The sequence below is a fragment of the Cyprinodon tularosa genome, unplaced genomic scaffold (genome assembly GCF_016077235.1).
Source record: "Cyprinodon tularosa strain WSP-4 unplaced genomic scaffold, ASM1607723v1 ctg575, whole genome shotgun sequence".
In the NCBI taxonomy this organism is placed as follows: domain Eukaryota; kingdom Metazoa; phylum Chordata; class Actinopteri; order Cyprinodontiformes; family Cyprinodontidae; genus Cyprinodon; species Cyprinodon tularosa.
Genome location: NW_024039313.1, coordinates 172,888 through 193,673, shown reverse-complemented (window position 1 = coordinate 193,673; position 20,786 = coordinate 172,888). Strand labels below are relative to the sequence as shown.

Sequence of the window (20,786 nt, the reverse complement as noted above, 5' to 3'; positions counted from 1 at the left end):
TTAATTTTGTTCCTTTGCCATCATGGTATAGAACCAGACATTGAAATACTTTATTAAAGTATTTACCTTATTAAAAGCAATAAGGATATCATGCATATCTGACAACTTGTTTACTTATTAAAAAAATTATTTCCAGCAATTTTAACTATTATTTTCTTCTTTTTAATACCAGCTCACAGTAAAATAAACTATGCAAGCATTAAAAACAGCACAGCAGGAATCACACTGTACATTTGTAAACACCTAAGTACTACTAATAACCAAAGCCAATATGTGCCTACCTTTTTATATGTAAAACCACTTTTATTATTCATAGAAGAAAGGATTGAAAATGTGCCATTTAAATGTTAATGCAGTGTTTCAAATCTTAAATCAAACCTAGACATAACTGATCACTCCCATATTCCTTTGATTTACATCATAGTTTAAAACATCCTATGTTACAGCAGTCAATTGTCATTTTTAAATCACAAGCCTCAGGGGAAAAAGGGGTTTTTGAACTATTACAGTAAATAATTACTATTCAAATAAAAACATTGAATACATATTTAAAATGTCATTGTCCTGGGTACAACCTTACCTGCTAATTGAAAAATAAGTAAATGAACCCAAAACAAAGCCATTCATAACTCAGAGCCATACACAGTGCAATATAGTGAATATAGATAATCATTCAAAGTGGTTCCAAGGGGGATGTGATTGGCATAGTTTTTTGTTCCATTTCAAGCTTAGGATGAGTGACAACAAAATGAAAAGTAACAACAAAAAATTTGTCCATCCAAATAATGCAAATCGGACACTTAAATTGTGTCCAAAGTGGACATCAGCAGTTTGCATGATAAGTGCTGTCAGTAAGGGAGGTAGAAAGAGGAAGCTTCATCTCGATAGTTCATTTAGTATAAACATAGGGGGGATGTTGCCATCTTCCACATACAGTAGGAGCTCGATGTGTAACACAGCCTACACTGGAAAAAAATCAAAATCTAGATAAGTCATTTTTTCTTAAAATAAGTGCATTTGTTCTTGGATTGAAGAAGTAAAAGAGACATTTTGCCAATAGGACAAGATAATTTACATTTGAAATAAGAAAACACAATTGCATTGCCTTATTTCAAGTACATATTATCCAACTATCTTATTTTAAGAGTAAAAATACTAATTCCATTGGCAAACTGTCTCATTTACTTACTCAAAATAAGGTTAAATAAACTTAATTTAAGACATTTTTACTAATTTCTAGATTTCTAGTTTTTACAGTGTATATGCTCTGTTTCACCTCAAGGAGAATAACAGATAATACATGGTTTCATTATCTGTGCAGACACAACACACCTTGATATGTTTTGGGTTTTATAACGGAGAGCTCCACCTGTAATCTACATTTGTATTACTTTAATTTGAAAAGCATCATCCAGCAATGTGTTCTATCACCTAATGACATCAGGAAGGTAAAAGGCTGCTCAGGTTCAGCATAGTGTTCCTTTCCTCCCCATGACAGCGTTCTTACTGTTGGAAAAAGAGCAAGCAACAGATGCTAGGAGCAAAATTTGCACAATTTGGATGAGAATAATATTTCTCATAGGTCCTGCCTCAAGGCCGTAAAAAAAAGACAGTTAAGATATATTTAGCAATATAGTTTTTAGATTTGAAAATACTTCGATTTATGGTATGATTCACAAAATGTTTAATTGTGAAATTACACGGATCTATTTTTTTCCCATATTTGAATGATTTCAAAATCATTTGTATGATTGCTTTATCTAAGTACAGGACAGGAAACCAAATGCTTTAAAATGATCCAATTCAGGATACTGAAAGCTTCGCTGATGGATGCAGTTTATTGGCTGCTCTAACAGTACACAGAAAATACTTCCCCAAGTACTGTTTGAATGTGCAGTCTCGTAGCCCATACACAATAGGACTGACCAACCTGGGCAGAATCTGGATCAATATGTACAAAACAAAAAGGATCTGGACAGAATATGCAGGAGCCAGGAACAAAAAAATCTTTTGTGCCAAAGGAGCTACATATGTTAGCATACACAAAAGCAGCTGAACTCCATGAAGCAGGATGGTATTTCTGGCACTTTTTGCTTTTCCTTTAGCTGAGTTAGCAGCTTGAGCAACAAAAAATATCCTGAAGTAGGTAAAGAAAAGGGTGAACCAAACTCCAGTTAAAAAAATTATATGAGAAACATCCCTTTTTTGTATATTTATTGGCCGTCGGAACAGGTTGTCTCTTTGGCAAAATATTGTGGCGTGAAATAACCATAGAGGCTCTGTTGCAAGGATAATAAATATGTCTGGTAAAATCGATGCTGCACTCAAAACCCAAATACAACCTATGAGAAAATATGTTCGTTTTATGGTGCAGAGTTCAGCATGTCGCAACGGGAAACAAACAGCAATGTAGCACTCCACCGCCATCAGGGCTAAATTTAAAGGAGTATTGACAGTGGTGAAAACAGCAAAGGTTACGATAAAGCAACAGAAGGAGGCGTTGATTTTGTAGAAGACGTAACTAATGACAAATAGGCTGATTGATGCAGTCAACTGGATCATATCATTTACCACCAGATGGATGAAAAGGATGTAACGAGGATTCATGTAAAATATCTGGAAGAGAAGGAAAGTTTATTTTTAGTTCTTTTCATTCATAATGCTGGGTTTTATTCAAACACTTTGACAGGAATAACTCATAGTGAAGGATGACAAAAACTGACTTGGTGTTTTCTGAAGGTGTGAATCAGTGTTCCATTGATATAGTTGATGGAAATGCCCAGAGCCATAATGAGCACATTCTTTGCCACAGCAGTGCCTGGAGAATCTCTGTAAGTCAGGGTCCTGGACATGTTGAAGTTCAAAGATGAGGAATTCATCTGGGAGCTCAAATATTCTTGATTATTAAAACAGAAAATTCTGTTAAAAAACAAAATCAATTAATTTAATTTTAATAGGGTTAAATTTGTATTGCATACTGAAACATTTAGTGTTTAAATAAAAGATTTGGTGTCTGTCTCGTGTGTTACACAAAACATGCTGTATGTTTTCTATTGTATTTTTAAACATTTTCAGTATTTTGTGTATTTGACCTGTGTTGTAAGACTTTAAAAACAGATTGAGCTCTGAATCAGATTATCTTGATAAATATTCCCTAGAGCAGATGTGAACCCCATGCTTCACTCTGTCAATTACCTTCCTGTTGCAAATGAGTAACCATGTTGAGAAGCATATGGTAGTTGTATAAAAATGTCAGTGTAACATTTGATTTGTTATTGTCTCAGAGGTAAAATGTATGTTTTTTTTTATTTATTTATTTTGGCCTAAGGTGTTGGATATCCAGCAGACATCTACAGTATAAGCCTTAAAGGGCTCAGCCCATATTGATGAGCTGGAATTTATGAATATTTATGAAATGGTCATCTTTAAAGCAAGCTTTTTCACTAGCACTAAATTCTTTCTCAGGAGTTTCTTTCTCCAAATTTGCTGTTTATGATGGATCAAAAGGACAGTGAAGTAAGCTTTCCATTGTCGGCTTGCATAAAGGGGTTTTTACTACTTTTAATGTACATAGACTACCTAAAATAAGCTCAAACTCAAGTTTACAATTACCTGACAAGATCAAAACCAATCTTTATTACTTTTAATGAAGGTAAGAGAGAAGAACTGTTTTAATTCAAACAAATTTTGACTATTTGATTTCTGCTATTCCACAACTAAGAATGAACTAAACTAGATCATGTTATCATAATAATACCAAAATGAATAAACAAAAATAATAACTTTTTTGGAACAGAAACATAAAAATTGTACCTGCCAAGTTTAATCTGAAAGAATATTTTTCTTCTGCTCAAGAAAATATCCTACTGAATTTATGTATAAATTATTTTATAGATGTTTTTTGGGAGTAAAATATACAAATATATACATAAAAAAGGCTGGTGATACTTGCTGAACAACAGAAAATGTACAAAGGATTTGAGAACAGTAATGGACATATTTTAAGATAGTAGAGTCAGGAAAGGATTTTACCTGAATGTTTTTTTTTATTAACTTCACAGAAGTTTTCCTTTCTCTGTTGCTTTTTAATATCATCTGCTGCACAACTTAGCCTTTAAAATATTATTTATGTTATTTAATCTTGTCTAGCATAAACCTCCCTCTGTCTATGTTTTTACACAAGCCAACTCTTTCGCTACTCATATTCTTTTTATCTGTCTCTGTCAAACAAGCATAGAAAGATTTGAAATGTGTATTGGGGAGAACATAGAAAAATGCAGGCTGACTGATATTATTATTGAATAAATCAGACATTGGACTTGTCTAAGGTTTCACAAGCTGTATTTACAACAACCACATTTTGTTAATTGAGATATATTTGGGGAACTTAATACTCCGTTGTGGTGACATGTCTGCCCTCCTGTCATAGAGTGACAGCTATCAGTGCCCCTAATTTATTTACGGTACCTTTGTAAGTTTTTTAAAATCAATGTTTTCATTTAACTATCCATGTCTGTAGATGAACAGCCTGTGAAGCCAGTCTACCCTAGGAAATAATTTGTAAGCAGTTTTTTTTATGAAAACCCAGCTTTCAGTAAAATTAAGACAAATGACCTTAAACACTTGGCATCCTTTTGTGTTTTAGTCAAGACAATAAAGAGGTAAAAGTTAGAACCTAAAGCATTTTAATACACCACATAAATAATCAGTATATAAAATGGAGCTGAATTTGTGAATTCCTTGAGATAATCAAAGTTTGAGTTTGAAAGAAAGAACTCTTAGCTAATTGCTACCTATATTTATATTACTATGTTCATCATTTTTCATTAATAAAGCTAATTATAGAAAATGGGAAAGCTGAAACGTCATACTACGGATAAAAAGTACAAAAGATTTCCTACCTCAGATGTATCACTGTTGGATCTATTTGTCCAGTCAAAAGCTATGAGGGAAGGTTTCTGATTTTATATGAAGGTTAAGTTCTGCAGAAATCTGATTGAAGTATGTTTTTCTCCTGGGTATCAATTAGTTGTCTGATGTAATCAAATCAGAAATAGGTAAACTTTTTAAACTAACTTTGTTATTGAATCATGCTAAATATTAAATACTATTTTTTTTAATATATGCATAATGTTATTTTTGACCAGCACACACTTTCATTTCAATTTATTTGTATTTATATAGCGTAGGGTGACCATATTTTCATCTTGAAAAACCAGGACACCTTGGGGGGGTTACGGGGGGGTCTCTGTTCCCATGCATAGGCCTAGGTAATCCTACAATAACATGATATTAACAGTTGATTTATTAAAAATGATTTTCAGTAAAAGTCAACAGCAATAACTCCTATAACAAATGATAATTTTATTCAAAATGTATTTATTAAAAATGCTTATGTAATGATCTCAGAATGTAGGACCCAGAATTCGAGGCGAGACAGGCAGTGGGAAAGTTCAAAGCGTTTATTTAACAAAAACAGGTGCGCGGGGCTGCTCGTCTGCTGCGGGGCGGCTCTCTGCAGAAATGGGAGAATACAGATCAGTGACTGGATATGGAGCTTAACACGACTTGGAGCAAAGTCACTGACCTGATTCAAAGTTCAGTCCGTTTGCTGAGGTTTGACCGCAGTTGCGGCGGGAGACGCCCCGAGAGTTCCTAGAGAGCGCGCAGCAGACGCCGAGCAGCAACAGAGTCCAGAGGGGAAATCCAAGGCCGAAGTCAGACGACAGTTCCAGGTTCAGAAGCCGGTAGAATCCAGGATCAGACAGGACAAACAGAGCAGACAGGGGCAAGGCAAAAAACTCGAAATCTTCAGGGCAGAAACTGGTCACTATCAGGGAAACAGGCAGACTACAGATTGCTAGGGAACGTATCTCAAAAACACAAGAATAACCCGGCGCTGATGGGAGGCAAACACACAACTTAAATAGTAGAGGAACCAGGTGGAAATGATCGGCAATAATCAGCCGCAGAACCAATTAGACAGGAAAGCAAGGAGCAAAGGAAAAAAACCAAACCATCAGCGCTGAGATCATGACAGAACCCCCCCTTCAAGGGCGGATTCCAGACGCCCCAACAGGCTGATCAGGATGATCCCCGTAGTGGGGGTCCTGATCCCGGATCAACCGGGCCGGAATCCAGGACCTTTCCCTAGGTCCATAACCCTCCCAGTCAACCAAATACTGAAGCCCACTGCCTATCCTCCTAGACCTGAGGAGGCGCCTGACAGTGAAGGCAGGGCCCCCCTCTCTGGATCTGGTGGGTGGAGGTGAACGGAAAGGATAAAGATCTTCTCTATCCCCATAATAAAAATCCACCAAACCAGACTCAGAAGAAGGGGGAGAAAAATAACCCGGACCAGGCTCCGGGGGTGCTGGGGCCGAGGCTACTGGAGGATCTGGGGTTCTGAAAGAAACCAAACGAGTCTTAGGTAGCAGGAGAGCTGGGGAGGCAGCGAGTCTGGTGCGTCCCAGCCTAGTTTTACCCCTAGAAGGACAGGAACTGAGGAAGTGTCCATCACTGCCACAGTACAGACAGAGGTGGCAGCTGATTCGACATGCCCTCTCCTCCTTGGAGAGGCATGTGCGTCCCAGCTGCATCGGTTCGGGCTCTGGCATCCGAGCCGGACCAGGGGCTGAAGCAGGAGCATAGGGTGCGGAGTGAACAACAGGTTGAGAGGAGGCCGTCGTCAGTGCTCTCCTCTCCCTGCGACGCTCAGTGAGGCGAAGGTCGATCCGGTTGGCAAGGTCCTCCAGCTGCTTCAGAGTCCGGGGGTAGTCGCGGGTCGAAAGCTCATCCTTGATGCTTTCCCGCAGGCCAAAGAAAAAAACATCCATGAGGGCATCCTCATTCCAGGAACAATCAGCAGACAGCAGATGGAAGTCAGTGATGTACTCCATCACTGACCGATCTCCCTGTCTGAGAGTCAATAGTCCCCGGGAGGCTTCCCTACTTGGAAGAACTGGACAAAAAACACGGATTAGTTCCGAAGAAAAATCATCATACGAGCTGCAGAGTTCAGGATTATTCAGCCACTCTGACGTTCCCCATAATTTGGCCTTTCCCGCTAAAAGAGATATTACGCAGAGGGCTGTAACTCAAAATGAATCTCGCACTGAGTCAGGAAAGCTCTGCATTGGTCAGGATCCCCTTTAAACACTTCAGGAGGGGACAGACGTGGTTCAAGAAAAGGTGGACTATCAGTAGAAGACGAGGGCGCGGCAGCTGTCACAGGCGGAGCAGCTGGGGGAGCCTGATTACGCAGGTAATCGAGGATCTCCCGCATGCCTGATTCTAGACGGGAAATGCTCTGATCCACGTCGTTTCGCCACTGCCCGTCTGCCGATGGGTCCATGTTTTTGGCCGGGTTATTCTGTAATGATCTCAGAATGTAGGACCCAGAATTCGAGGCGAGACAGGCAGTGGGAAAGTTCAAAGCGTTTATTTAACAAAAACAGGTGCGCGGGGCTGCTCGTCTGCTGCGGGGCGGCTCTCTGCAGAAATGGGAGAATACAGATCAGTGACTGGATATGGAGCTTAACACGATTTGGAGCAAAGTCACTGACCTGATTCAAAGTTCAGTCCGTTTGCTGAGGTTTGACCGCAGTTGCGGCGGGAGACGCCCCGAGAGTTCCTAGAGAGCGCGCAGCAGACGCCGAGCAGCAACAGAGTCCAGAGGGGAAATCCAAGGCCGAAGTCAGACGACAGTTCCAGGTTCAGAAGCCGGTAGAATCCAGGATGAGACAGGACAAACAGAGCAGACAGGGGCAAGGCAAAAAACTCGAAATCTTCAGGGCAGAAACTGGTCACTATCAGGGAAACAGGCAGACTACAGATTGCTAGGGAACGTATCTCAAAAACACAAGAATAACCCGGCGCTGATGGGAGGCAAACACACAATAAAATAGTAGAGGAACCAGGTGGAAATGATCGGCAATAATCAGCCGCAGAACCAATTAGACAGGAAAGCAAGGAGCAAAGGAAAAAAACCAAACCATCAGCGCTGAGATCATGACAGCTTAACAATTCCTGTAATGAATGAATAGCACAATGAAAGAAATAATGTCTCATCTAAACATCCCTCACTTAACAATAAAAGTTAACAATAAACTCCCAATATGATGATACTCAGCCTCAGCAATGAACGAAATAATGTCTGTTCTGTAGGTTATTGGAAAAAATAAACAAATGAGCTAATTAACAAAAAACACCTCTTTTGTAGCAAAAATAACTCAAAATGTACCAAAAACGAACAAACATATCAATAGAATAGCTTGACTTTCGGAGTCCAGGTGGCTTTTCAGATCCCTTGCACCTCCATTGGACACCGAGACATATGTGCCTGCTTTGCACACTGTGCACAAGGCCTCCCATTTGTCTCGATCCGGTCTGAAAGCGGGGAAACTCTTTTGTAAATCGTTGGTAAACATACATTTGTGCCTTTGCATGTTGTTGGCGTACTGACAGCCACGCTATCTATATTCTGATTAAGAACGGGGCCCCCGCACTGGCGCGGCTCAGGGGTGATGTCACACGCAGCGTCGTGCGCAGTGCCCTAGCGTCTGTAAATTTAATGGTCCAATGAAGGTAATTTAAAAAAAACAGGACATTTCCTCACTTTCTAAAAAAAACCCGGGACGCCCAGGACAGGACGTGAAATACGAACATGTCCTGGGAAATACGGACGTTTGGTCCCCCTAATATAGCGCCAAATCCCAACATATCTCAAGCCAATTTATGGACACAATTCAACCAGCTAATACAGTCATATTGGTTCAAAGTTTTCTGCCTAAGAAAAAACCATCTGATTGCATAGACTCACTGACTATCTGCCATCCCTCACACCAAGCATGCATGCAGCGCATGTGGAGAGGAAAACAGCAAGAAACCTCCAGTAGAACCAGGCTCAGTGTGAGCAGCCATCTGCTGAGGCCAGCTGGCTTTACACCTTTATACCTGTCTCAGAAAATGTTATTTAGAACATGCTTTTCTGTACCTGGACAGTATTACCACCTTAGAGACTATTGTGTCCTAGAAAGATACTGAACAAACAAGCAATCAATGTATTGCTATAAATCAAGACAAAGTTTTATTATTTTTTATTTCCGTTTTTTCCCGAAAGCCCTCTCTATCAGTAAAAAATCTTAGGCAGATTATTTATGTTTAACCTAATGTAAATTAAATTGAGAGACAATAGTTGAAATTTGATGGAGAACATTTCCTGATTCTATTTCTCAATGGCACATTAAATTAAAAATTGTTAAAAACACGGATGGAGAGCGCTTACATTCTTTTTCTAATTTCTTTTTGGGCTCTTATAGCGTCTCATCTTTATGAGCACTATCAGATACCCGCATCCTGTAGAACTCTAGAAATATGCAAGTTAGCTTTATTTTACAAATAAACAAAATCAACTGATCTCCCACACAATGTACTCTATATTCCTAAAAAGAAGGTTGACAAAATGTCTTTCAGCACGTTTCCTCATGCTACAATTGGAGAAATAAGCCATCAGGAAAACCAACCCATTAGTTCAAAGTTTAGAATAAAGACTGGTTGTGAGTGTTACATTTCATTTATTTCATATTAATTTTGTTTATTAAAATTCATTAAATACACTTAAAATGCATCTCTGCTTCTGTCTTCTTGAACCCCAGTCGGCCTCGGCAGATGGCCGCTCACACTGAGCCTGGTTCTGCTGGTTCTGCTGGAGGTTTCTTCCTGTTAAAAGGGAGTTTTTCCTCTCCACTGTCGCTACAAGCATGCTTAGTGTGAGGGATTGCTTTTGAGTCAATGAGTCGATGCAGTCAACTGGTTTTCCTTAGATAGCAAACTTTGAATCAATTTGATTGTATGATCTGGTTGAACTGTTGTGAATTGGCGCTATAGAAATAAACTGAATTTAATTGAATCTTTGCATTGACAAATAATCTTCATTTCATGCCCTTCGATCTTACAAGACAGTTTGCTTGATATATGATCGCTATGGAATAATATTTCAAACAAAGATCTTAGATTAAATAAAAATCGATCTCATAGATCTTTTCAGTAGATGACCTTTTATGCCATTAACAGACATTGGCTGATGGTAGAGGAGTATGGTATACTGTATCATTCAGATAAGTTTTTATACTTGTAGATCTGAAGAGTCAACGACACAATGCAAGCAAATGCCACTACAAGCTCATCCTGAGGGAGCTAAACATACAAATTTAATGAGTAAGACTGATGTACATCAGAGAGAAAAATGAGATTCTCTGCTGTTAGGATGAAGAGAGCGCCATACATTAAATAATCCCTCATGTACTACTTATCTATATTTATTTACCTGCCAACTGCATTGATATCCTGTTCTAATAAGCCTGTCTATTTTTTCATTTAGGCCAAAGTTGAAATCACCTCCGATAATAAGGTATGTATCTAAATATTTCAATAGAGCTGTGAAGAAAGAGTAAAAGAATATGGGCTCATCAAAGTTTGGGGCCGTAATGCTAAAAATGTGGTTATAGATATCTTTATTATCATATATCTACCCTCTAGGTCCAGACGTGTGTCTAATACTGTGAAATGTATATTTTTTAAAGACAGCTACTCTTCTTGGTTTAGTGTTATAGCAGGCAGAGAACACATGAGAGGATTAAGGGGATTTAAGATTGTTTGCAATTGCAGCTGTTTTATGACACTCTTCTAATGAGATAACAACTACCTGTAATCGTGAAAGCTGGTTAAAACTCTGTTCCCATCTCTATGCACATTCCTACATGTTGATGAGTTTATCCATATTGAAGTGAGAATGGATAATGTTGGGCATCTACCATGAAACTGTAACTGGAGTGTGTAACAAAAGTAATTTCCCTCTGGGATTATTAAAGTATTTCTGATTCTGATAAGTGGGCTGGTGTAGATGGAAATAAATGCCAGGGCAGAAAATCTTTCCCAGTCTGACCCAGTGAAATCATACTTAAAGCCTGTGGTTGTCTAGATATTGTTTTAAAGGCAGAGTTACAGGAAGCAGAAAGAAAAGAGAGTCTAAGTGTTTTTGCATAGAATCTGGTGGACCAAGTCGGTTAGCATCTCCCTGTGAAGTTCTTAAAATTATAAAGAAAAATCCAAGATCCAATTTGAAAACACTGAAAAAAAAATCCTTAGTTTTTTTTTTTTTAACTGCATTAAAATCGTTATGCTGATTCTGTATTTCTGTTGTGTTTGGTGGGAACATGAATTTTCTATTTCAACCTGCAGAGACTCACACAGAGAAAGGTTGCTATTAGAAAATATTTCATTTATTTATACAGGTAACATTATCATATTCTTCAACATATTTTTATCCAAGGAAAACCAGCGAATTATGACTCATTGACTCTCTGCAATCCCTCGCACTGAGCATGGGTGTAGTAACAGTGGAGAGGAAAACAGGAGGAAACCTCCAGGAGAACCAGTCTCAGGGTGAGCAACTGTCATGAATCGCGGACAGATGGACCCAGTATTCAGGAGAGACAGTCAGTAGGAAAGTTCAAAAGGTTTATTAAAATAAAAACAAAACAAAAGCGGAGCTGTGGCTCGCGGACACTGCAGGCAGGGGGGCGGGGCACCGCCCAATCTCAGACACTCTAGGGAGAGGAAACACAGGTAAGTGACCACGATAAACTGATATATGATTATCTGGGTTGGTCACTTACCTGGTTTAACAGTCCAGACCACGAGTGTCCCCAGTGCTGCAGTCCCAGGGGTGATGCTGGAAGCTGATCCTGGTGAGGGATCCAGATCAGGCAGGAACAGAGACAGGTGGCAGGATCCAGACTTCCAGACATGCACAGGCTTCCAGGAGGTTCAAAGTCAGACTGGGACCAGAAGCATGACCAGGTGGTCACGCACAGGAGCAGACAGGATCAGGTGCAGACAGGCAGGCACAGTGGAAGAGGGTAGCCGAGACAGGACGTAGGAACCGGAACTTGAAGCAGACTTTAAACTGTCTCCTCCCTGGAGCCAGGCTTAAAAACTGAACCTCCCCCCATAATGAGCCAAAAACCCAGAGGACTCCGCAGGGGAGGAACAGTGGACGATCAGGAGATGAGACAAACACTAAAACCCTCTTTCCACTGGCAGCTAGGATCCAGGACATGAACCAAATAAAAACTGAACAGAAAGACTGACAGAAAGACAAACAATGATCTGGCCCTGAATGCTCAGGCTGAACTGAATATAAACCAGAGGAAACAGGTGAGAGGAATAAATTATAATTGAGGCAGGGAAGGAAGAGGTCAGGTGAGAGGAATTACTTATTAGGGGAGAGGAAACAGGCCAGATCATGACACCAACTGGGATTCAAGGAGACCAAAGCAAAAAGACATGAACAAAATAAGTTATTTGGTGCTCAGGCCCTGGCAGAAGACTTCAATGCTGTGAGTCTATATACGTTTGGATGAGTAACCCACAAAAGGATTAGAGTTGTCTTCCCCCGAGACCTAGACACTGGTGGTGGAATAAGGCAGACGGTGAGTGGGACTGAGAATAAGGGAGGAGATGGGGTGGACGTGGGTGAAAGTTTGCCCGCATGAGAGAGAACCTGGGCCAGGAGCTAAATAAAGCCATTCATCTTGCAAGATGATTGGCTTCGGAGCAGGATAGCAATGTGCTTTTATGCCCACTGTATGTCACTCTACCTTGCATTTCTTTCCGGTAGGGGTTTAGCATTGGGATCAATGTTATCGATAAGGCATGATTGAAGAGTTCAACATTGCCAAGTTATTCACACACAACTTTTCTGTAGGACTTTACCTCTAAATTTGAAAATAAAAACACTATGACTTTATCTACTATAAGAATTTTTTATAACTATTTTGGCCAATGTGATGATTTATCCTGCAGCAATGCTTCGTCTTTTCTTTCTTTAGTCCTTTTGTGCCCACATCAAGTTTTTGTACAGCCTATATTTTATTTATGTTAACCTCATAGATTTAAAGGGTGTTTTATTTACAACAAAGATTGTGTAGCAAAACTTGCGCTATTTAAGACTTTATTTTCATATTTCTATTTAGATGGTGCATTAGAACACTGGCTGGGCAGGTAAAATTTTAAATCAAAATATCATACAGCAGATAAGAAGTAGATGTATGCAAATCTTAAACTCTCAAATAAACACTGAAAACACAAAGCATGTGGTGTTCTATTAGATCTAGTTGACACTTTCTGCTATACGTATGTACAAATTTCGATTACTCAACAGAACATGGGCACCTCTCAAACTTGCTGTTATCAACAAGCAGGACTTTTTGTTCGTGTTTTAAATAAATCACTTTCTTTATCATAGGACCTAGAAACTCACATATATTTTTTTATTTTACTGACCTGTCTAGCTTTATACAGTACAACACAGTGAGTCAAGTGTTCAGAATACATTCAGATTACATTATGTTTATACAATTTAAACACAATAACAAATTGATTGCACATTGAAACCTGTGTTAAAATGTTTAAGACGATTTCAGGTACACTGCAAAAACAATCCAGAAATAAGTAAAAAATGGCTTAAATTAAGTATATTTAGCCTTAATTTGAGCAGGTAAATAAGATGATTTGCCAATGGAATGAGTATTTTCACTCTTAAAATAAGATAGTTAGATAATATTTACTTGAAATAAGACGATAAAATAGTTTTTTCTTATTTTAAAAGGAAATTGTCTTGTTCCATTGGCAAAGTGTCTTACTTACCTCCTCAAATCAAGAAAAAACACACTTATTTTAAGAAAATATAACTTATTGAGATTTATATTTTTTGCAGTGTATATGTTAGAATTGTACCCTCGCTGCCTTTACTTGTAAAGATATAAAATACTTCTTATAATACTTTCTGAATTCCTTGTCTCGCAATCCATAAACAACTGGACTAAGAAACCTAGGAAAGACCTGAATTAACACAAAAGTAATATTTTGTATAGATTTTCTCTGATTGGGAAGCAAGTATATCAAAAGCTGCTTTAGAAGAGGTTGCACATACACCATAATGCACAGCAGTGTTTGAAAACCATGAAGCAAGATAGTATTTCTTGCTTTTCTAGCATCTGAATTTACAGCTTTTGCTGCAAACAGAATTTTGAAATATGTGTAAATCAGAGTGAGACAAACCACCACCAGAAAAAATATATGTGATGCATCTCTCTTAGTTGTACCGTAGCTGTTTCTGAACACAGATTCCCTGTCACAGAACAATCTCATTTTCATGAAATGCAGCTCCTCTGTGATAAAAAGAGTGAAGACATCAGGCAGGACAGCGAGCAAGCTTATTGCCCACATAAGAGCTATCATAATATAGGTTTTCTTTACAGTGCATATATTTTCATAGCGGAGAGGAATGCAAACAGAGATATAACACTCTACTGCCATGCACGCCAGATTTAATGGAGTGTTTGTGTTTGTGAGAATAGAGGGCAAAAGGAGGACGATGCACACGGAGACGTAGATGGTGTAGAAGGTATGGGCAAAGATGTAGAGGGAAATGCTTGCTGTCAACTGGATCATGTCGTTCAGCACCAAGTGGATGAAAAGGATGTAGCGAGGACTGAACCTGAAGATCTAAAGTACAGAAATCCAGAGTTAAACTGTAAGGTTGTAAAAATTACTGGAAACTAATTTACACAGAAAAGAAAATCACATTAAGAACTTATTAGGAAGAAAAACATACGAAAGCTGGAAAAGTTGCAAACTCTCCCAAGTTTATCTTTTTACCCCACTAGTGAGATTCAAAAAAGAAAACAAACAAACTGTAAGCTACTGAAAAACAGTATCATAAATCCATACTTGATGCTTTTGGAATGTGTGAACCATTGAAGCATTAATGAAGCAGATGATGATGCCCAGTGAGATAACAACCACATTGCTCATAACAGTAATGAAAGGAAACATGCCCAGTTCCACTCCAGCTCCAGTTAGGTTGCCTTCAGGATGTGTGAAATTTGTGCTGGTAGTTAAGGACGACATCTAATAAGAAAGAAAACATTCAAAAACCGTTTATATTACAACAAGAAAACAAAAAATTCAGACAAATGTTTGTTAAAGATTAAAAGTTATTATTATATTAGATCAAACGGATAGACCTTAGATCTAAGCATGTAACATGTAATCCCTGTTCAGGAGGTTGTTCTCTTTGTAGTATTAAATAGGATTCAAGTCTGGTTATTTATTGTTGTATCTTTGCTTAAACCCACCCTCCGGTGTGAAGGCGAGGACCAGTGATGCATAAATAAATATTACAACCAGATCCTTTAGTATTAAACTAGACATAACAAAAAGTAGAATAGATCATTTTAACGTAACTTCAGCACTAATAAATATATTTTGATAACCATTGTTTTAAAAAAGGTAACCATAAACATGCACAATCTCTTTAATTACATTTAGAATTTAACCAAAAATGAATATCTCATGTCTAATTCAAAAATCACTAGCAGGACAATAATACTTTTACAGAAAAATATAAAAATGTCAAAATATTTAAAATGCTCTGTCCATTATTAACCACTGGATGGTCAAGACATACAACTTATGGGGAATACAGGATCACACAACAATTAAAGTTTTGTTTATTCTAGGAGCTCAAATGGATCCATGATTGTAAGAACTGGTTTAGTTCTCTCTCAAAAGTGCTCTGAAATTATATAATTATATAAATTAATATATATAAATATATATATTAGTATTTCTATTCTTACTAGAATAGAATTTAATATTGTAATTTCATAATAAACAGAACATTTTGATTGTTTTCCATAATGAAATATCACAATATATTCTTTTATATATATATATATATAAGATGTAAATATATGTGATATTTCATTATGGAACAGGTCACCAGTCCGTCACAGGGCAACACAGAGACATACAGGACCATTCATACACACACTCACACCTAAGGAGAATTCAGAGAAGCCAATTAAGCTAATGTGTTTGGACTGTGGGAGAAAGCCAGAGTACCCGGAGAGAACCCACACATGCTTAGAGAGAACATGCAAACTCCATGCAGAAAGACCCCGGGCTGGGAATCGAACCCACAACCTTGTTGCTGCAAGTCAGCAGTGCTACTAGGGGTGGGTATTGGCAAAAAAGTCATTAATCAATCCAATTACAATTCACATGCCACGATGCAATTCTATCATGATGCGTCATGATACTTGAAATATTGCGATGCATTTCACTGTACACTGTAAGAAAAAGATACAGCCCTTACCAGTGGCTGACTGGCTGTGTATGATCTGGATCGTGTCTTCAATTGATACATAACTGAAAGCAACTGAATTCATACATTGCTGTATTTATTGAAACAACTTTTGGAGGTATTGCCATGAAAACAAATACTGGACAGAAATATTACTATTACTGGCGTGGACACACTGACAAAAAGATTTAGGATTCATCAAAATTATGAAAACAAAATAAGGATAATCAGTGCCGTTTACATGGCCTCAGTGGTCCTTTAAACCAATGAAATGAAAACATTCAAATGTATATTTCCCCTTTTGGAAATGACGTGCATCATATCAATTTAATTTGTACCTTCTTTGTTTTTAAAGCCAAAATGCATCCAAGCATCTGACTTGAAATGTGATGGAGCCGCGGGGCGAATTTTCATAGTGTCCTCCATGTTTTGTTTAAGAATGACTCGTCGCAGTATCCCACGGCCGGACATGCTTGTGACACAAAGCAGCAGGCGTCAACACATCCGCAGCGACATCTGCTGGACTGGAAGTTGTATTCCACTTGATTTGGCTGATGTGTGCCAACCATTAATGTATTTTATTTGTTCATTTTTTTCTTTTTAATAATCGATTCTTGCCTTCAAGAATCGATGCAGTAGATCACAAAAATTTGAATCGCAATGCATCGTCATGACGATTATTTTGAACACCCTTAAGTGCCACCCACTGCTCTACTGAGCAGCCTGTTAAAAAAAACTATATATTTTTTATTTTTAAAGGTTGTTCATCGTTATGTGTCATCCAAGATTTTTTACTTTCCATTGTTTGAGTTCTTCTGTCTCTAAAATATGTTTTTTTTTATCACCTAAACAGCCTTACTTATGCATCTAAATCAATATGATATTGTTACTTTATTTTTTATTTTATCCTACTGTAGGTGTTACATATGGTCTGAGTTAAAAACAGCAAAAACAGAGAAAGTAGACAGAATAGAGGACGAGCAGAAAATGACCCCTTTATTTTATTCGCAGGGGTATTTTTTTATTTCCAAAGTTGCTTACATTTTTTATACATTTGTTTAAAATTAGTGTGGAATCAAGCAGCTATATAAAATTGCCTTAAAACAAGAAATATTTTCCTCCCAAAATACTTCTGTTGTGTGTGGCTAAAGAAATTAATTAGATATGTCCTGATTAATTGATTATTGAAATAATCAATTATTTATTGGCTTAGAAATTAAGGGTTTGTTAATTTGACGAGTACAGACACTTTGTGTTACTGAGCAACGGACATCAGGGATTATTTTTTACTGAAAAAAATCAAGGATCTGGATGTTTTCTGACTCTGAATTTACACAGCAAATATCTTTTTAGGTACCCCCTGTAAGTGTTATCTCGCACACCGTATATGATTGGACTAATGGATCGTGGCAGTACCTGCACTACAATGTAAAATGCAAAAAGAGAGTCGTTATAGTTTAGAACAAACAACCGTTGCAGCAAACTTAGGAGGAGAGGAGCTGCATATGTAGTCATACAAAGCACCACCTGAAACCCATGCAAGAGGACTGTGTTTCTGGCTTTTGTTGCATCCTTGTTTGCTGTTTTTGCTGTGAACAGGATCTTGAAGTAGGAGAAAAAGATAGTAAACCAAACTAAAACTAGAAATAATGAATATGTGACGTCTCTCTTTTTAAGAAGAACAGCACTTCGGAAGCTGGTTTGTCTGATACAAAATACTTGGGTGTTAAAGAACTCCAGTGGTTCTATGGCCAAGGTGATGAACAGGTCTGGGAGGACTGACAGCATGGTGGTTGCCCAGATTAATCCCAGCAACATCAATGTCCTTTTAACAGTGCAGATCTGGGCATGGCGCAGTGGCATGCAGATGGCGACATAGCACTCCAAAGCCATGCAGGCCAGGTTCAGGGGGGTGTTTTCAGTAGTGAAGAGAGTAATAAGGACAAGGATACAGCAAACTGAAACACTGATTTTGTAGACGCTGTAGCTGATGATAAACAAGCTGATAGAGAGGGTCACCTGGATCATGTCGTTGACCACCATGTGGATGAACAGGATGTACCGAGGATTCGTGTGGAAAATCTAGAAGAAAGATTCACACTGATGTTTATTTCTGCTATTTAATGTTTATTACTGGTATTTACTGGCAAGTGACTAAGAGAAAAGAAGACACTCTGAGAAACAAGTTTTTACCTTCTTGCCAAACAATATTACCACATTTTATTCTTGATTTTAAATTTAAGGTTGAACCATTCAATTGCAATATTTTTGGCACACAATTTATTCACTGTTCAAAATAAGTTTTTCTTTTAATAAATGGCCTAAAAACCAATACAGTGTTTTTTTGTGATGATAAATTAGTTGTACACACAAAAACAGTAAAGAAGTCTGTTTTTCTGTTTACAACAGGTGTTTCAATGAGCTTTGTTTCCTGAGCAGGTCTGATGAGAAATAAATTAAGCTTTACAGGTACATATAAATAAGAATATTTTAAAAGTAAATGAAGTTCTGTAAAAATCATTGTGTCACACCTAAATGAGATAATTACTTTAACGGCTGTATCCAACCACACCAATAGAAAGCTAAAAGGAAAGATGAACAAACAAGGATAACCGTGGCCTTGACTGAACTTAAAATTCCATTCAATAATATTTTATCTGAGAAACAGAACTGGATTGGTACTCAGCGTCTCTCTTTTAGATAAAACAACCAGAAAACTGGTCTGATTTGAACCCTGTAGAGATTCTATGAGATAATTTGATAAAGATTATAGACAGCAGACCCAGTGCAGACGACCCAATAACTCCTATGAAAGCAATCTACCATTACATCTCATCAGTGTCACAGGCCCTATGCAGTAATTCAAGAAAAAGATCATTGATTTAATAAAAAATAGCTTTAAATATTTATTTTATTTTGTATCATGAGTTACTTTTTTCCTGTAACATAGAACTTTTTTTTTTATGTGTAAGCCATAATAGTAGAAAAAACATGAAATGGCGTCTTGAAATATTTAAATCTTTGTGACTAAAATAAATTCTGTTAATCTTTTAGCAACAGCATTTAAACATTTTTAATTTAGAATATCTTTTTATTCAAATTTGAAATTAATAAAGTACTATGAATAGATTTAGACGTATCTATTTTATTTATTAATTTTTTTAACATTCCCATTGAGATAAACATATTTATTTTACCATAGAGACCAAAACAGCAGCAGCACAATTCCATCATTTAAAACAAAAATCAAACCTGATGTTTCTTGAAGGTGTGAATGAGAGCAGCATTGATGTAGCTGATGGAAATTCCCAGAAGCATGACAATGAAAATCTTAGTCACAGCTTTACCAAAGGGATCTGGACGTCGCCCTGTCAGTGTAAGGTTGGCAGATGATGAGTTCATCTTATATAACCTGCTGCTGTGAGCTAAGAAAAAGTAGATCACAAAACACAATAAAAAAAATTAGAAAATCTGCAATATATACAAAAACTGAATGGATAACTGAAATCCAGTAAAATATATGATAGCTAGGAAATTGAACATAGATTTACTTGAAAAAAAAAAAAAAAAAAAAAAAAAAAAAACTCTGGCGTAAAACTGCATTGGCAAAATAAAATCAACCAGATTAAAAAATAAATACATTAAAAATGGTCACAACTCGTGCTTTTATTTGCAATCATTACTTTTAATTAGCATTCGAAGGTATCTTAAACTCTTTGATCATACAGGATGAAATTTTAAATTTAGATATTTTATTTTTTTTTTTTTAAATTAGATATTTAAAATAATTATGTTGTGTATGCTTTTTAACTTTAATATCTAAATTTCATGAACATTTTTATGTATTCGATTTACGTAATAAAAAATATCTTATTGATGAGCAATGATCCTAATAGATGGGACCAGAACAGCCTGAGTCTTAAAATTAGGAAGAGCAAGATATATATACAGTCAATTCCTAGTATTAAAATTGGAAGTTCTTTAATGGTAATTTAAAGCTATGTCTATAAAACTTATTTTGTATAAGTGATTATGGTATTTAGAGTATACAGTATTGTGTTAGTTTACCTGTAAGTGCACATTAATGAATAAAATGTCTTTTGGCAGGTGAAGCCAGCTACACATTGAAATAATAAACTATACAAGAATAGCGAAAGGGAATTATTATAGAAAAACATTTGGTTATATAAAAGGTAAAATTAAAGTGTTTCAATTAAAGTGAGCAGAAAGAAATTTAATCCTTCACATTTTGCAGTAGTTGATCATTTTTAATATTGTGAATTTCAATAAAATAATAAGATCATCCAGATCAAAAACTTAAAAAATATAAAGGGTTGTTCAGAAAAATGTACAAAGATGAGAAACAACAGTCACATTTACTGTTACTTTAGGCATATAGACTTTCTGTGTTTTTAGTAAAGATTTAAAGATTAATAAGTACTTGAAAAAAAAAATGCATTTAATTACATTTAAGTAAATAACTATTATAAGGGTGCTCACCAGCATGTTGCTTCTCAACAAGATCTATGTTGTTACTCACATAAGGGAAATCTTTTATACAGTGTCCAACTGA

The 20,786-nt window shown here is 37.0% G+C and overlaps 2 protein-coding genes across 3 annotated transcripts; both read right to left on the bottom strand.

The window, feature by feature from the left end:
* Positions 1-1,168: 1,168 nt before the first annotated feature.
* LOC119797225 (odorant receptor 131-2-like) lies at positions 1,169-4,928 on the bottom strand. Of its 2 annotated transcripts, none has more exons than XM_038306209.1 (3): positions 4,902-4,928; positions 2,724-2,896; positions 1,169-2,616 (listed from the first exon to the last, which is right to left on the bottom strand). In XM_038306209.1, the coding sequence occupies exons 2-3, from the start codon at positions 2,877-2,879 to the stop codon at positions 1,804-1,806; spliced, it is 969 nt and encodes a 322-aa protein (XP_038162137.1). In that variant the 5' UTR covers positions 2,880-2,896; positions 4,902-4,928; the 3' UTR covers positions 1,169-1,803. The 2 variants fall into 2 exon arrangements, with proteins under 2 accessions (XP_038162137.1, XP_038162136.1); XM_038306208.1 differs by having other exon boundaries at positions 2,724-2,919; positions 4,902-4,922.
* A 12,427-nt stretch (positions 4,929-17,355) lies between these two features.
* Positions 17,356-20,786, bottom strand: LOC119797209 (odorant receptor 131-2-like). Its single transcript, XM_038306175.1, has 3 exons — positions 20,714-20,786; positions 19,466-19,638; positions 17,356-18,295 (listed from the first exon to the last, which is right to left on the bottom strand). The coding sequence occupies exons 2-3, from the start codon at positions 19,613-19,615 to the stop codon at positions 17,513-17,515; spliced, it is 933 nt and encodes a 310-aa protein (XP_038162103.1). The 5' UTR covers positions 19,616-19,638; positions 20,714-20,786; the 3' UTR covers positions 17,356-17,512.

What these genes read in the sequence shown, in the direction of transcription:
- LOC119797209 (XM_038306175.1), bottom strand. Translation starts at nt 19,615, where the DNA reads ATGAACTCATCATCTGCCAACCTTACACTGACAGGGCGACGTCCAGAT. An exon ending in ACACCTTCAAGAAACATCAG is followed by an intron (nt 18,296 to 19,465) that starts GTTTGATTTTTG and finishes TCTTTCTTCTAG; the next exon opens with ATTTTCCACACGAATCCTCG.
- LOC119797225 (XM_038306209.1), bottom strand. Translation starts at nt 2,879, where the DNA reads ATGAATTCCTCATCTTTGAACTTCAACATGTCCAGGACCCTGACTTAC. An exon ending in ACACCTTCAGAAAACACCAA is followed by an intron (nt 2,617 to 2,723) that starts GTCAGTTTTTGT and finishes CTTCTCTTCCAG; the next exon opens with ATATTTTACATGAATCCTCG.